General features: G+C 41.2%; 1 protein-coding gene across 4 annotated transcripts in view; it reads right to left on the bottom strand.

The window, feature by feature from the left end:
• Window positions 1-18,354, bottom strand: part of cemip (cell migration inducing hyaluronidase 1) — a 158,979-nt gene that overhangs the window by 32,998 nt on the left and 107,627 nt on the right. For all 4 annotated transcript variants that reach the window (XM_084923324.1, XM_084923315.1, XM_084923333.1 and 1 more), the window contains exons 12-16: window positions 17,535-17,704; window positions 11,095-11,304; window positions 8,931-9,136; window positions 2,141-2,210; window positions 1,519-1,647 (exon numbers count right to left, since the gene is read on the bottom strand). In XM_084923324.1, the coding sequence (XP_084779450.1) occupies window positions 1,519-1,647; window positions 2,141-2,210; window positions 8,931-9,136; window positions 11,095-11,304; window positions 17,535-17,704 (785 nt within the window). The remainder of the gene's footprint in view (window positions 1-1,518; window positions 1,648-2,140; window positions 2,211-8,930; window positions 9,137-11,094; window positions 11,305-17,534; window positions 17,705-18,354) is intronic.

The raw sequence follows: 18,354 nt of genomic DNA, 5'->3' as shown, positions 1-18,354 counted from the left end.
AAACTCCCAACTCTTGAGCCACGATCACACCGTGGGGTTAGTATCTTGCCCAAAGATATTTGGCACGCAGACTAAAGCAGCTAGGGATCAAACTGCCAACTTTCTGATGACCTGCTGTATGTTTGACCATAATTAGCTACCCTAAACAATTCGGAACAAACGAATGAACAACAGTGTTTTCACGCTTAGTGTAAATTACTGAGAGAGGTCTAACAAAAAAGCTGATGTGTTGTTTGCTAGATTCAACTTTCAGTATACTTGTCGGGCAAAAACAAAATCCATGTTGCTACAGATTTTGGGGGGACAGGGTTTTGTATGATAAGGGATGCGAATTGATTCCATTATCGATATCACTTATTCGTTTGATTCTCTATTGATTGTCATTGCAAAACCAATGAGAGCTATTGGCTCTGCTTTGATAATCAAACACCAAATGAGTCAAATGAAGAACACCTCATTTCAATTATCTGGATGGGTGAGGCCATAGTATTTGCCAAACTGTGTATTTGGATTGTGAAGTGAGCCATTTAAGTACATAATAGTGGGAGTAAACAAAATAATTATCCAAGCAATCAGATCACCTGAAATCAGTGTCATGGTGCTGGGTCGTTGACCCAGTGTTTTGTGTTTGGCATTATGTTTATTATTATTAGCTCATCTGATGTTTAATTTCTTCATGGTTATCTTTATTAGTATGTAGGTTTCATTCTCAGGGTTTCCAGTTCTAGGTTTATTTCCTGTGTCGTTCTCCTGGTGCTTTGTTCGTGTCCCTGAGTTTTACTTTAAAGGTCTGTGTCTGTTATCACTGTGTCAGCTTGTGTCTTCCTGTCGTCTTGTGAATTAGGATCAGCTGTGTGTGTGTCATTACCTGATTACCTTGTGTGTGTGTATATAGTTGGTGTCGGTCTGTCTGTGTAACTCTGTGTATTTCCGTGTCTCTTTTCCCGACATTCTCCGTGCCGTTTTCCCGTGTTTGTATGATTTCAGGGTTGTTCTCTAGTTTTCCCCAGTTTAGGTTATCGCTTAATTTTGTCCTCACTTCTGTTCATTGTCACTCACTGTAAATAAACTCACTCGCATCACCGCCGTTGTCTGCAACTTTGGTCCTCCTTCACAACACCACACGACTGCTGCCCCAGCCGTGACACACAGTTGGTTTCTACTTTCCCCTTTTTTAATATTGGTTATCATCTTATTGTAGACTGATGAACACTTACGTCTTTAAGAATCCTTTTATAGCCTTTCCCAGATTTGTGGAAGCTGTTGTGATAGAGGCACAGTTTACATGGTCATGGAAAGAAAAGACTTTGCCAGTACCCAGTAACTTCAACCTTATCTCCAAGCAGAAGACTGAACTTCTTTTCGTTAGCTCACTTCATGCTTGCTCTTTCCAACAGTAACTAACTGATTACTTAATGTGTTGAACAAATAGAGACAAATTCCAACTTTTTATTCATTGTTCAAATTCCTTATCACAGCATTCTTTATCTCCCCACAGCAGTTCATCCTCAGACTCACCCTGAAGTTGGAATGGGCTCTGTTGTTGGTGAACTGGCCCATAGGTGTGTGCTCTGTATATCCAGGGGAGTATAACCCCTCTGAGGGGCCTGTGGGCACATGGTGGAAAATGAACCAGAAGCCTGTTTCCTGAGGGTTTACACACAAATAGACATATAGTTACAAACAGAGCTGTTAGGATAAAATGTTTTAGTTTACAGTAACTACTTTATCTGTAAAACAAAAACTATCTGTTTTTCTGTTCATACACAAACATGTGCAGACTCCTATACATAAACATAACCATAACCACAGAATCAGTTTTGCACTTTGCATGTCAGCCTCTGTTTTGCTATTGTTCTTTACAAGTATGTAAATGAGAAAAGTTCTTATAGTGGTGAGGATAATTGAAACTTCCTCCCAATGGATCCTGGTGAAATCCTCAAAGTATGATCATAATTGGCACTCTATCATAGTGAAAGTATGGCAAGGTGTCTGTTGTCTGCTTGTTCCAGACGGTGATAGAAGTATACAGCCATTAATCTGACCTGGCAATGTGGTAATGAGAAAGAGCTCCACCTGGAGAAACAGGGGATATAGGAGGGGTGGGGAAGGGTTGAGAGATGAGAAAGTGACAACTCACCTCCGAGCCTGCAGCAGCACAGTTGATGAGGTTGTTATTAGGGTTGGCAATCCAGAAAGTGGAAGTTGCACTATAGAAGAAGATTGTTGTAAAAGAAAAAAAAATGTTGGATTTCACATAAATAGTTTAAATCAGTAATACAGAGGAGAAGAAGGAGAGAAAATAGCTTCTAAATTGTCAGAGTGTTGTATGTGCAAAAATGGACATAATTTACATCTATGTCTGGATCTGAAATCAGTCCTGCAGGGTGCTAGAACAAGAAGGAAACTCTACACGAGTAAGGACGTATGTTCTGTTCCCAAAATGAGGGAAACTGTCACTACAGTACACATTTTCTAATGAACTTGAAAAGAAAAGCATCTGGACTTCTTTAAGTTGTTTGAAGACATTTCACCTCTCATCCGAGAAGCTTCTTCAGTTCTAAGGTCAAATGGTGGAGAGTCCCAAATTTAAGCCCTATGATAGTGTCCCCCCCAAGAGGGACATGGACCCCTAAGGTCCTCTACCTAGTCACACGAGCCACGGTGTGAAAACAAATGTAGGTCACAACCAGCCACGGTTTTGGGTGAACTCATTGTGAAACCTAGCCACATCCTATCATGTGATTTCCTGAGGTCAAAAGGCCCAGGAAGACAGGCCCATCTGTCTTCTCTGTCCAAAATGTGATCATTGGGAGGGTCCATGTCCCTCTTGGGGGGACACTCCCACAGGGCTTAAATCTGGGACTCTCCACCATTTGACCTTAGAACTGAAGAAGCTTCTTGCATGAGAGGTGAAACGTCTTCAAGCAACTTAAAGAAGTCCAGACGCTTTTCTTTCCATACGATACGATACGATACGATATACCATTGCCATTATAATTTTCGACTTCTAATTGTTTCTCTGAGCATTTTTTTTCCCAGTGGATACATTTGTATAATCTTCCCACACAATCTTCTTTAACAACTTTAACAGACAAGAATTGAGTGCACAAATTTGAGTTTTGAGTTTATTGTTTTTTTTAATTCTCCTCTCGCCCCCTGTGGTCTATCCTTCAAGCTCGGGTCCTCTACCAGAGGGGCCTGGAACTTGAGGGTCCTGTGCAGTATCTTGTCTGTTCCTAGGACTGCGCTCTTCTGGAGAGAGATCTCAGATGTTCATCCTGCAATTTGCTGGAGCCACTCACCTAGTTTGGGGTCACTGCAGTGAGTGCTCCCATTACCTTATTTTCTCAAGTTCTTCGTTCAACCCTTGGTACTTCTTCAGCTTCTTGTGTTCCTTCTTCCTGATGTTGCTGTCATTTGGTATAGTTGCATCTATCACTACGCCCGTTTTCCTCTGCTTCTCTACCACTGTTATGTCCGGTTGGTTAGTAATTTGGTCCATCTTTATCTGCAAGTCCCACAGGATCTTGGTTATGGTGTTCTTTGGATTTTAGAGCTTGTTCCTGTGCTGCCAAGATTAGTGCCTCTGTGCTGTCTTTCAGTCCAGCTTTGTCCAGCTACTGGTGGGATTTCTGGATGTCGGCCATTTTCCTCTATCTGCCGGTGGTACATACCGTGCAGGGGCCTGTCCTTCCATGATGGTTACTCTTACCTCTTTCTTGGTTTTTTGCTGCCTGAGGTATTCACTGAGCACCCGGTCGGTTGTGGCCATCTTTCTGATGTACTTGTGGATGTTCGTTGTCTCATCCTGGACTGTGGTACTGACACTTACTCGTCCTGGCCTTCTTCCTTCTGCTTAGCATACAGTCTCAGGGTGCTGGACGGGGTGAAATCCTCCATGCATGGTGAGAAGCTTTCTTGTCTTGAAGTCAGTTGCTTCTATCTCCTCCTCTGGCTAGCTTATTATCCCAGCAGGGTACCTGATGACTGGCAGGGAGTAGGTGTTGATAGCCCGGATGTTGTTCTTACCATTCAGCTGACTCCTAAGGACTTAGGTGGTAGCAAATTTCCTAGCGGTTGGGGTTCCCATTTGCCTGTGGGATCCCTAGGTACTTCTAGCAGTGCTCGATGTCTGCAATGTTGCCTTCTGGTAGTTCGATGTGCTCAGTTCTGTACTACCCTCCCTCTCTTTGTTACCATCTGACTACACTTCTTCAATCTGAACAACATTCCGATGTCCTTGCTGTAGATCCTGGTGGTGTGGATCCGTGAATCGATGTATCGTTCATGCCTGACATACAACTTGATATCATCCATGTGCTTCATTAGTGCTCCATTCTGTAGTCAGTATCTGTAGCCAGTCTTGTCAGTGATCTCACTGAGGGGGTTCAGGCCTATGCATAATAGTAGTGGGGGCAGAGGACTTCCTTGGTAGATCCCGCACTTGATGGTGACTTGTGCTATGGGCTTGAAGTTGGCCTCTAGTGTTGTACACCCTATCCACACTGAGTTCCTGAAGAAGGCTCTTAGGGTCCTGTTGATCTTGTATAGTTCTAGGCATTCCAGGATCCAGATGTGGGGCAAGTTATCAGTCCAGACAGTGCACAGTCTGGTGGGCCTGGTCTTACAGTCTTAGATGACTGTTCTGTCTACCAGTAGCTGGTGTTTTGCCCCTATGGTATTCATACTAATTCCTGTTCAGGGACGTTTCAGTGATCTGCTCTAAGGTCCACCAGCCACTGAGCGTTGGCGTTATGTGTTGCATCCTTCTGCCATATGCTCTTCCTGTTGTAGGCTTGAGATGGAGTTCCATCTCTAGCCTTGGTGGTGCTGTTCCACTAAGAGTATACCTTGGATGGTTCTGTCGAGAACAGCTGATTTATTCTCCTGTCCTCTATTTCTCTGGTATACCTCTTTAAGCAGCTTGCCAAGGCTGTGTTTCTTTGCTTGGCAGTTTCCAAGCCTCAGGTATGGACATCTTGCTGTACTTCTTAGGCACCTTCTTCATCTCATCTTTCTGCAGCTAACTTCCTTCTGTTGGCTAACTTCCTCCATGCTACCTCTAGTCTCCTTCTCCATGGAAGGTAGTGCTCCTTGTTGCTGTTTAACTTGTAGCCAAGCATCTCACTGATCACTGCTGCCGTGCTAGGTCTTGGTAACTGGCTATGCCACTTCTTACCACTGTGTCTTGATTGGTTAATGCAGGTGACTTCCGAGCCGGTATGGCTTGATTTTTCCATCTCTCGCTCATTGTTAGTATGGTGGGTCCTAGGGACCCTTACTGGATGCAGATGCCCCAGTTGGGATTTGAACCCACAACTCTCATAAGATGGAAATGGCTCCAGAACAGCATCAGCATGAAATAGGTGAAGGAGGAATAATAGATGCATTAAACATACATTACATTCACGGGGTTCTCCTTTTGTCCAGTAGTTCAATATCCATGCTAGAAAGTTTTGCTTGTCATTCATCCTTATTTAGCAAAAAATGATCCTCATGAAGTACCCAATATATGCATGCAGGTGTATGTAATGATTGGGACAGAGATTGTGTCACCACCTCATATCATGATCACAGAGCTTTTAACCACTGTCTTTATCAATGAACGGAGCTACAGGTTCAGTTATCATGGAGTCACAGGGTTGGAATATCATGAGAATATTTGAAAGCTCTCTCATTATCCATGCTCTACCTTTCCACCAAGTTTCATGATGTACAAATGGTACTGATCACAGACCTCCACCTCTGCTTTTGCCTTTTGCAGAAGAACAGAGTGTGTTTTCTTTCTTTCACAGTTCTCAACTTGACCTATCTGTTAACATCTCCTCTCCATTATGCAGCCTTAACAATGATTTACGCTTGTCAACTCATCACCCCCTGCTGCAGCTCAACTGAGGTGAGAACGATATTAGCTCAATGTAATCAACGTCTCAACCAGTCCCAATCAAGGTTTAGCCCCCCTCCAGCCTGCTTGATGTGATTTCTGTCACAAGTGATGGGAGGGAGGAAGGTCTGAGAGCTGAGCTAAAAGTCACCATGCTCAATTGTGTGACAATGATGTGACTTGCACAGCTCCATTATGGGAATTTGTAGTTAGACTTAAAATCTTAAAAGGATGAATACAACAACAGTGCAATGCAAAAGAATCATTTACATAAGAAGTCTGCAAAAAATCCCAAAACACTTTTACTGTAGGTATGGTAACATGATTCAAGGGAGAGCAAACTATATTCTTCAACCAATTTAGCTTCTATCAAGGGAAATCATGTCCAGGTTTAATGGCAAAACTGGGATTTTGTTTAAATTATTATGGTTATAATTAATAACACACATTGACAGTGCATTAATAACATCAGCAAATTACTGAAAAACATCACTTCCCACCAGTGGGAATACTAGTGCTGGTGCTTATTTTACCATAGAGCAGAGTTAAGAAGAAAGTCACCTCAGTCACGCTGAAAATAGTAATAAACAAATGAATGAGATATTAAAGTGTGCATGTAGTGGAGCACTCTATTGGCTCAGGCAGACCTAAAGTTACTTTAACAGGACACCAAACCAACTTTCTAGCATGTCACATGATCGTGTTCCTGACTTGGTGCAAAGTAACCACTTTCTCAATGAGTGTGAATTTCAGGCTTATCCACAAACATTAGTGGAGTTACTTTTCTTCAAACTCTATGTTGAAGCTATTCTAAATAAAAGGAAAGAGTAAATATATCTGCAGGAGAAAAAGTGAAGCATAGAAAGACCACGACCATAAAAAAGGAAAAACTACATGTCAGAACAGGCAAAAGTTACTAACATGCAATAGTGGCTTTACTATTCAGTCATGTCAGCTCTATGGATATCCACTTGAACCATCTGAAAGCCCACAACACTGGCTGTTACCCAGTGACTGAGTCATCACACAATAGCCGTAGGTTCTCAAAGTAGCTTATTCATCAGCTTGCTCACTCCTGTTTCTGTCTAATAGCCCCACTATAATATATGTTTATCTTTTTATTGTAGAATTAAGCTTTCAGTTCAGGGTTTCATTTTTGGCCACACTCTTACTTCAAAGAGGGAAGTGGATTTCAACTCACCTCTGTCAAGACTGTAAGTGACTCACTGCCTGTCAGTGCACTGTTAAACAATATCTTACTACTTGCAAAGAATGTTTTGTTAAGTTTTATATACAATATATACACAAGTTGTTTTAATAATTTTACCCATTAATCATACATCAAATAACTGAAGTATAAACAAAATGCAATTTTTAAATAGCGACGTAACAAAGGGAAAAATCCAAACCTACCCCTCTATAAAAATCAATTATTCCCTCAACCTAATAACTTATTGTGCCATCGTTATTGTTAAAATAATCAAGCAGTTTCAATAACAGGCAATGAGTCTTTCACATCACTTATATGCAGAATTGCTTCAACTGAAAGGGTTTTTCAGCATGAACGGCCTCTTTAAAGCCACGTCAAAGCATCTCAGTATTTACATGGCAGGACAGTTAAATATGAATATCAACAAAAGATGACAAGATAAGACAGAAAGGCAAAAGACACATGCAAGACTCACTATATTTAATAACTCAGATCATTTTTTTGTGTTGTTACTTTCTTGAATTTCTTGAAATTCAGCATTTGCAGCGTGTAAGGTTGCTGCCTGTTTTATCCTTAACTATTAACTGATGAAGGTCTCGTATGAAAACTAAGCAAATAAAAATAGTCACTGTGTGGGAGTCAGCAGTAGAACACTGAAACATATCCACACACTGTAGAGGTAGAAACAAATACCTTAGTAGAAAATGTAATTGCTTTTCATTCACTCATGTGTGTTGATGCTAAAACAGGTCTGCTGGGAATTAAAAAATCAAAAAACAAAAAAAGGAAGCTTGAAGCATCTTCACTGATGCTTATATAACCAAGTGCCATGTCTTGCTGTTTAATCTGAAGGGCATGATTTGGATGAATGATTTTGCCCGATGCATACTCACACTCATGCACATAAAAACACACATGCTCAAAAAAAGTAAAAGCACTTGAGCCCTAAATGACTGTTTTAAGTAACTGTTTTCATCCCCTTCATGCAGAGACAGTGTGGTGAGATAGAAAGTCATGTGACCTGGACTAAACTGCTATATATTCTGAGTGGGTCTACCTTACAATACGAAGCACCTTGTTGTGATTTGGCGCTGTATAAATACAATTGCGTTGAATTGAATGATAGGATGAGCATGAAGTTTTCAACAGAGTCTACATTCAAAAACCGTAATGTATCTGTTTTGTTCATAATGGAAATGAAGTGATGTGAAGACATGCTGCTTGCATTTTTATAGTCCCGCCAGTCCACAGAAATACCAACATCTTGTCATAATTTTACTAAAATACCTAATAATGGATGGATGGATAGCTGCTACTTAATATTTATCATCTCTGGAGGTTTATGCGTCATTGTTTGACACACACAAACAAGCTCAGCACTGTGGCACCAGCACAACTGTTACCTGTAAATGTGGTATCAAATCTAAAGTGCTTTAGAAAATAAGTGATTCTGGATTCTCCAGTGCAGCAGTGGAGCATCTGTCCTCGTTTTTGTACAAACACGTTACATCTAACAATGAGCCCCTTGGACTGCTCTTCAGTTTTAGTTTCAGTTGGTTCAGTCGTTACTCAGCCAACACAAGATACAGCTAGTAACTGCAACCAACCAACCAAATGAATTACATCATAGGTCATACTTGGACAAGATGGTGGCACACTTGTTAAAAAACTAAATACTGAAACTTCTTTTTAGAACAGGTATCATGAACAATGACCTTTTAAAAAAAGAAGACAGTGTAGGCACTGTAAGTAGACAGTTACAACTAAAGAAGAGAGTCCAAAAAATCTATTTAAAACATGTTGTTTATGTACAGTCAAACTTTCTTTGTGTACCTGCAATCTTGACGTGGATTGGGCACATATCCTGGATATGCTCCATCAGTGATGTCACGACACATTTTGCTATCTCTGTCTGAAGGCAGCAGGGTCCCAGCTCGAACCATCAGACCCAAACAGTGCTCAAATGTATTCCTTTCTTCTGGACCATCCTCCGTGAAGAAACAGTGGCCTAGTGTGTCATATCCCACCACATCCTTTACCTGGGAGGCAACAGAGTACATTACTGATTGTAGAGTAGGTAACATAGTGCATGGGGTCCATTTCAAATCTAACTGTAGAAAAAAATGTCTATGACTAAAGTGTGAACTTTCTAAAGTGTAATTGCTCATCAGAAGCTCCATTATTTATCAAATGGGTTTCTTTTGTGGCTTAGGAAGCAAATTCTTGCACCAAATTTAACCCAACTTCAGCTTTGAATTCTAGTCAACAAAAATGGTTTAGTGCAGTGGTTCCCAAACCTTTTCATGTTTACATGAGATGAATTGCAGAATGGCAGATAGAGACAAAATACTGTTAATCTGACTGTCTGCAGGTTTTACACACAGTTACTGTTCCTCCTTTTACAAAGGCAGAGGCGTCACGGTGTGATTATTTTACATGTAGTTGTTTTTTCCTGTGTAATAATATTCAACATTGCTGTCAATACATTTTTCAAAAAATGCCTCTCTGTGCAAAATGGGTTCAAAAACATAAACAGCTGTGGGATCCTGTTTGTCTGTGATTTGAACCGGGGGAACAAATCGTGGCAGGATCAGCCTGATGTTATTTGTATCCCGCTGTAACTTTACTGTATAAAGAGCAAACATCTCCAACATGTCAGGAGTAGTTAGTCATTACAAGAAGTGTTTGTGAACTAAAAATCAAGAATGTGGGATCCTGTTTGTCCGTGATTTAAACAGCCCAGCGCTGCTCCCGACACAGGGAAAACCAATCCTGCAGGGAGACCTACCTCGGCACTTGTGCAGGTGAAGCCAAAGGGCAGATTTGCTTCACCATATTTTCTAGTCTTTGTCTTAGAATGAAGTTGGTTTGGAAACATATTCAGCGATGCTTCATCTCCTGCTTTGCGTTTGTGTGGGCGCCTCGTCAAAAAACCTGTCCATGATGCTAGCAGTGTCCAAGCGCTCTTTTTTTTTTCCCCCTTTTTATACCGAGCCCTCCCTGCAATGGCTCTGCGCCCCCCTAGGGGGCGGGCCCCACACTTTGGGAAGCTCTGGTTTAGTGGATAAATGCAAACTGATAAGTGGTTGAAGTTAGGTTGAATTTGTGCTTGTTATTCGCTTTCACTTTTCAGCCAAATTTAGGATACATCTGTTTAAAGTCTATGAAAGGCTGAACAAATGTAGCCAGACAGAAACACGCATGGGCAGCCGGTGCAGACCAGAGTAGGACTAATGCTACACAAGCGACAGCAGGAAATCTTGGAATATGATGACCAAAGAAGCAACCTGCTTGATATGAACCTGAAAACTAACTCAGCTGGACCCTTTCAATTTGGGGGAGTAGCCACTCTGAGTCCAACATGAATGACTGAACTCCTCAGCCTATCACTAAGCCAGAGCCTAGACACCCTTTAGAGATGTCAGTGGTCTACCCAGACCCTGTGACCATAGGTGACAGTAAGAACATCAATTAACCGCTTTAATTTAATACTCAGCTCTCTTCACCACAACAGATCTGCAGATGTTAATCTCCTGCTCCACTCTTCTTTGGCTCATGAACAAGACCCCAAGATACTTATAGTCGTGCACTTATCTTTAATAGCTTGAATCCCCCTATTATCCATGTCACACAGTGCCCAATTTCCTGCGTTTTAATTCGTATATTTCATATACATCTTCATACAAACTGTTTCTTTAAGAGATTTAAAATTATATGCCTGTCACTATAATAATGATTTTATGAGACATTGCTGGAGACTAAAAAGAATATAAAACCCTTTAAATGAGGTCATCGTATCTGCCTTAGTAAGAGTCACCAACACCAATAAATAAGGCGCTATACAAATACAAAAACACTGTCCCTAACATTACCAGGTTGCTTCTGGTTGCAATAATGACTCTTAACAATAAATTACACATTTTTATGTATGCGTTCTTATATATGCATTAATACATACAAAAAATACAGAAATAAATTATACAACTTCCTAACTGACCATCAGTCCGTTGGAGCCGTGGATAGTGACGCAGCGGGAGAAAGAGTGGTGAATGGATAAATCGCTGACAGACGTTGGAGGGTCATAGCCTCCCCTCTCATCCACGTCTCCATTCATGTGAAAATGGACAGGATAGTGTCCCATGGTCTGCTGGCCCATGTGCTGCAGCTCCATCCCAGATATGTGGACTGCCCTAAAACCATGCTCCACCTGGTGATGACACATTTCAGTCAGAGAGCTCCAGTTACTGCATCAATCAGACACAAGCAAAAAACCAAAAGTACATGAAAAGCAGGACTAGCAACACTAGTGTCAGATTTAGATTTTTAAATCATTATTTTATGGAGGTTTTTTATTCTAATGTTCTATTTCTTTGTTTTGCACATAGACTGTAAATAAAAGATGAACGTAGCTACCAGTGTTGGGTGTAATTTATTTCTTTGTACTTTTTTACTGTAATCACATGACATTGTTGATTAACGCAATAATGGGACTCCAGTTTGTTCATGTGAATCAGGGGTCTTAAACTTGCGGCCCAGGGGCCACTTGCGGTCCACGTCACCCCTACTTGCAGCCCGAATACTAATGTTAAGAAATATAGTGCAATTTGTCCCTTGAAGTGACTTTTTTGTTGTTTGTTGTTGAGTGTAATGTTAGGATAAGTTCTTTAAAAAGCAAAAAATGATTTAACATGAAGGCAATATGAGCAGAGAGCACAAACATGTTGAGGCTGAGTTCAGTGAGAGAGTCAAAAACTAAAGTGTACACTTAGGTCTTCATTTTGATTTTGTTAAATACAAACAAAATGATAGCAGAAGTGCTGCCACGTGTCTGGCCACAAAGAGAGGACCGATGTGTTTATTTGGTAGTTCAATGTAAGGCTTCAGTTAAGAGTGAGGAAAAAAATGTTCACGTTTGCGGTTTTGTCTTGTTATACAATATTTGAAATTTAAAAAAACAAACAAAATGCTACATTTTAGGAAATATTTCTCAGTGTTTTCATGTTAGTTTTTTTGTATTACTTGAACACTACAGTGGCCCTCACATGAGATGACAGTGGCAGCAGGGGCCCTCAGCTCATTTAAGTTTGAGACCTCTGATGTAAATGGAGAGTCCTCGTCACACACTAAGTTTAATTATGGAGTTCCACAGGGTTCAGTTCTAGGACATGCTTCCTTTAGGCAGTATCATTAGAAGGCATAGCATACTTTTTCACTGCTATGAAGACGATACTCAGCTTTATCTGTCCATGAAGCCAGATAACACACACCAATTATACAGGAATGTCTTAAAGACATAAAGACCTGGATGGACCTCTAACTTCCTGCTTCTTAATTCAGATCAAACTGAGGTTATTGTACTTGACCCTGAAAATCTGGTATCTAAGCAGATTCTTACTGTGGATGGCATTACCTTAGCATCCAGTAAGACTGTGAGGAACCTTGAAGTCATTTTTGACCAGGACATGTCCTTCAATGCACATATTAAACAAATATGTAGAACTGCACACACTGAAACCCCCTGAAAAGCCTTCAGTTAATCCAAAATGCTGCAGCAAGAGTCCTGACAGGGACTAGAAAGAGAGAGCAGATTTCTCCTGTTTTGGCTTCCTGTTAAATCCAGAATTCAAAATCCTGCTCCTCACATACAAGGTCTTAAATAATCAGGCCCCATCTTATCTTAATGACCTTGTAGTACCATATCACCCTATTAGAGCACTTCGCTCTCACACTGCAGGCCTACTTGTTGTTCCTAGAGTATTTAAAAGTAGAATGGGAGGCAGAGCCTTCAGTTTTCAGGCCCCTAGTTATGCTGCAATAAGCCTACGTTGCTGGGAGCTTCCCTTTAGACATTGAGTGTTTGTTTTTCACTCACTATGTATTTATACACCTCTCTGCATTTAACCAATAATTATTATTAGTATCTAGCTCTCTATATATAAAATTGAACTGAATCAAGTATGTCTTGTAATGCAGTGTAATGTAACTCATTGCAGTACTAAACTCAATAATTACATCACGGTTACAATGATGTCATTCTTCAGTTCTCTGCCAGCCAGGCGAACAGAAAGAAACATGTTTTTTATTTCCTGGACACTCTCACGGCTACAATCAGCTGATTTCCGTGCATGTGTGGGAGGTAGAAAGTGGTACAGAGATGCAGATTTTGAGTAGCGGGTATAGACATGACTTTTATTTTAACTGCAGAGAAGGTGTGTCAGTAAAGTACTTTTAAAAGTAACGAGTGATGTGTGATACATGACTCTTCCTGAGTAATGACCCCAACACTTGTAATCACTATTACAACAGCCATTGTTCAGTGAAAACTTTAAATCAATGTAACAAAACGGGAACAAGACAAATCCCCGACTCCCGCGTTGAAATACGCATGTCTGCAAGCATCTTCACAGCCTGGTAGATAACAAACCACAAACACAAACAAACAAACCACAAGTCGTTTCGACACCATGGATCGTTTTCTTCCAGGTAACATGTCTGTATTAATTAGTCACACTTTTGGATCCTGATAAGTCCTGAAATTTGGCAGGTTGACATCAGTGTCTGCTCGGCCTCACCTCTGCTAATTCGAGTCACCAGATTTGTTTCCACGTCACTGAAGTATTTTTAATGGAGTTATATGATCAATGACATAACTTGCTATTAAAGCAGCAACAATACTACTAAGAGAGAGGAACAGAACAGGACGTTAAAATAATGAAAACAGTGAAATTTGGACAAATAAAAGATGAAGATTCTTGTTACAGACAGGTATGGGTTGATGTGGAGAACGAAGCAGAATGGGAGATGCCAGGAGACTCTGTGACGCCATGCAGCTATGTCCCAAAAAACCCAGAGAATCATGAGAACCAACACTTCTTGCAGTCACACTGGTTTTCATTACATCATAGTGTTTGTGAAAAGGCTAAAAAATGAAAGAAATATCACCCGGATCACAGTCAGCGACATTCAGCTTGCGACCAGCTAATAATTCTGGAGATGGGAGGTTTTCACACGACGGGACTTGTCCTGAGGCATTTAGTGTTTCTCACCCTCTGTGTGTGTGTGCTCGTGTGTGTTATGCTATTTCATGCTCTACACACACCCATGCATGAGAAATATGTGACATGAGGCTGTGATGGAAATTTGTAATGGAATATGATAGCTTGCCCTGGGGAAAGGGAGGCATTGAGGCAGCAGGAAGACAACCACACACTCCCCCCTCTCCTTCCTGCTTCAGTGTCTCTGTTGCCTTTTCCTGATGATAGGGTGCACGAGGCTGACAGAAAGAAGGGCGTTTCAGTGATGAACAGACATAGATACAGAGGCCCGAGAGTCTTAATGAGCCTTAAACTAAATTAAGATTTTAGATGTTAATGTACTTTAATTGGATTATTTGCTGTAGTGGTGCATTAATGTGCAGGAAGTCAGAAGAAACAAAAGACTAGGTATTGCTTCAGTATAACAACGATGCTCAAAAATGTGTTTTTTAAAGGATCTTTTTAACTTATTGCCTTTAATATGCTCTAAACAAACATTCCTACTAAAGCAGCAACATTTCTATTGTTAAAAATATTTTAAATGTATAATACATATTACACCTATAATGTGCAAAGCACTCTGGGTGCAATTCAGAGCTGCTGTTACAAAACTGCTATTTCTAATGACCCAGAGTTTTTAGTGTAAAAACATACTTTGAGTCCCACTGAGCTGCATTTAGTTGTAATCTCTGGCAGAGAGAAAAAGTGTCGGCTGTGAAGGCTACGCAGAAAAAATGACAGAGCAGGAGCACGACTTTTGAAAAGTCAGCGTCCAAAAGAGCTGCTGCTGTGTCCTTTTCACTTTTCTCCCCATTTATTTGACGCATTTAAAAGAGCTCAAAAACATTGCAGGTTACAAACAGTGACAATTTCCAGATTCTGCACTTGTGTAGAAAATGATCATCACTGATTTACAGTGGAAATCGCCGCGTGTGGTTCCTGAGCAGAGTTCATTAGTGAATGGTAAATGGACTGATTCTTCTGTAGGCTTTTCACAGTGCTTCATACAACATGCCTCATTCACCTTTTTAAACCCATTCATACAGCCACTTCTTCTATGCTTAAGCTCTTTCTAGCTACCATTCACACACATTCATGGATGCATCGGAGAGCAACTTGGGGTTAGTGTCTTGCCCAAGGATGTTTGGCATGCAGAATGGACCAGACGGGGATTGAACCACCAACCTTCTAATTCATAGATGACCTGCACTACCTTCTGCCCTTGGGAAGAGGGATCTAGGATTAAAACTGGTTCTTAATTACGCAGAGCATGCTCTGATGCACCTGTAACATTTGCTTGAGTGCAGATGTTCAAACAGCTGGTGAGACGAGTCCTTTAGGATGCAGTGTACTTTCTGCAGGCAGTGTAATATGTACATGTCTTCAAGGGCAGGCAGCTGTGTGTTGTTTATCTTTTGTGAAGGTTTATGACTCTCTGCAGTGTTCTTATCTGCTGCAGAGTTGTTTCCATATCATGTCAGCATGTCGTGAGTGAGGATGCTTTGAATGGTGCAGCAGTACAAAAACACCAGAAGGCTTTAAGCCACTCAGGGTGCACAGGAAGTACAGACTGTTTTAGAGAGACACAGTGTCCATGTGAGGTCTTCTGTGATGTGTGTACCCAAAACCTGAAACAAGAGACTCTCCACATTCTCTTTGTGGTCTTTTTGGTGTTCAGAGCCAGATTATTATGACTCTGAACATAACATAGAACATAAAATAACCTCTTGTCTGTATGCACACTCATCTCCATTAGATGATCAGTGCTGTGTTTTCTTTAAATGTAATGAAGCTGTTATGAGATGATCAACAGTCATATGTGTACTGAGAACAGAGGAAAGGGCTCAAAAACAGTATGATGGAGCTCCTCCCCCAAGTAAGAGTTTGGAGGAGCAGTAGGGTTCAGTCCAGTTCAGCTGTTTGTAGGTGTTCAGTGTTATCCAACTTAGTCTGGTCCAGGTACTCAGATGGATAAAGACACACTAGGTGTCACAATACAGTGTCCAGCAAATGTGTGCAAGTCAGGACAAATATTCTTCCTCCGTGTCTCTGAGGAAGAGTACTGGACTTGTTGCTATACAGTATGAGTAATGTCTTTTATGTTTTCAAATTCAAATTGGAACCCTATGTTCATCTAGCTGTAGGATCTACAGATGGGACCAAGGCTTTTCCAACCATCTGACAGTTTTTCAAATGTTGACAAAAGCTAATATATCTGTTATCGTCAATGAAAAATGTATTTTGTTAAAGTTTGTATTACTAAATAATCAGGTTTCCTTATAAAGTTCCAAAGTAAATGATGAAAAATGCTGCGATTGGCTAGAGTCCTGGTCAAACACACAGCTGTGGTGTTTGGTATGGTTTGTGGAGGTAGAGGTGGGACAGTATGGCTGAGCAGAAACACTTTAAAGCTGGGCAGCTGTAAACCACTGGCCTGGCCGTGTGCACTAATCACTCCATCTCTGGGGTTACTGAGGCAAACATGCTTCACTGGTTCCAACGTACCTCAGTAACAGCGAACCGTCGGGATCACAGCCAGCACAGAAGCAAATACTTTGGAACAGATGTGGGCAGGCACACTCAGGTGCTGCCCTCTATGTGAAGTATCTGCTTCACACCCCTAAGCACCGGGATACACATACGTGGGATTGACCATCCAGTTCTTTACACCAGTGGGAACCTGAAATTCGCTACAGCATGATACATGGTAAAAGAGTGTTTGGCAATCTGGTGGCTGATTTCCTATGGCGAGGAGTAGATCAGGCTGGATAGATCCCAGACCGAAGTTAGGCAGTGGGTGGATGTGATGGCAGGGTATCGCCTGTGGATTGGTTGTGGGAGGGAATGGGACGGCAGAATGGCTGAGGGTGTGGCACACCTGGAGCGCATTTACTAATTTCTCTGTGTAGTAGCTATGAGGCCGCAGGACGAGGAGTTTTGGCAGAGCACGCGAGCAAGAATGCACCGAAGCTTGGCAGCTTTATACCGTTTTCCTGTGTATGTGTACAGTAATCACTCCCACTCTGTGGAGCTCTGCAGTTCCTGAGAAAAGTAGCTGTCATTGGTCTGGAATAAAACGTTTTTTGTTGCTTGGTTCACAGGTCATAACCTTCTTTTTAACAGGTTTTTTTTCTACTCTTGGGTCCATATCCCTAACTTCACCTCAGACAGCTGAGTCAGAAGCCCTGCATATCTGCTTTTACAGTCTTATAAAAGGATTATCATTATTATCATTAAGCAGATGGCAGAACACTATTCTATAGTATAGCCCAAGAATTAAAGTATGAAGCTGGGAATAAATGGCTACAACAGGTTCTCTTTAAAGGGATCGTTTTTCATCCTCTTCAAGCCTGTTCACACGGTGTTGCCTATTCTGTAAACGACAGCTAACAGAAGAGTTTACCTTCAAATGTCCTCCGAAAGTGTCAAAGTTGAAGAACTTGCAGGCCTCATTGCCATAGCAGCTGGGCTCCATCTCACCACGAAGCAGGATATTACGACTCAGCAGGCCGACCTCGGCCCTCATATCTATCCCATCCACCTCCTCTCCCATGTGGATAAACTTGGCTTTACCTGCATACACAGATAACATGCACAGTAAAAAAGAACCGTTGGTGTGAAAACACACTGACCTACAACACATCAGCGTCAGAGACAAAGAAGACGAGTTGAACTCTGAGTCAACCATAGGAGCACTTCTTTACCTCTGCCTTACCCACATTCAGACTGAACTTATTAACATCCACGCTGCACTTGCTGATAACCTTGTTGGCCAGTAAGGACGACTTTCCTCAGCCTGCTGCAACCAAAAGGCAGCGTGCCCTTTTACTCCTTGAGCAGTTGCAAGGTTTAAGGGCCTATTTCTGTGGAAATGCAACTACTTCATCAATGTGGTATTTTCCTTTCTTTTAGTCTGACGTTGCCCATCGCTTTTTGATGCCCAGTGCAGATCCCATAACACAGACGCAGGTGCTTAATCAAGTCAAAAAGCACAAAACAATTTGTGCAAACATCAAATGTAACTATTTAATGCAGGAGAATCAGGGAGTTGGAAAAGGGATAGAGCCAGTGCAATTCCAATCCATTACAGTATCAGTTTTTTCCTACAAAGCCACCAAAATAAATCAATAGCATCATAATATCTATAGATGTAAAAAAAAAAAAAAAGAAAGAAAGAAAGCATTAAATAAGAATCATCCTTAAGTTCACAGTGTTTTTTTTGG

Source organism: Perissodus microlepis, chromosome 1, assembly GCF_051167445.1.
Source record: "Perissodus microlepis isolate ML-2025 ecotype Zambia chromosome 1, ASM5116744v1, whole genome shotgun sequence".
Lineage (NCBI taxonomy): Eukaryota > Metazoa > Chordata > Actinopteri > Cichliformes > Cichlidae > Perissodus > Perissodus microlepis.
Note: the sequence above shows the minus strand (reverse complement) of the source record. Positions and strands in the feature narration are given on the sequence as shown.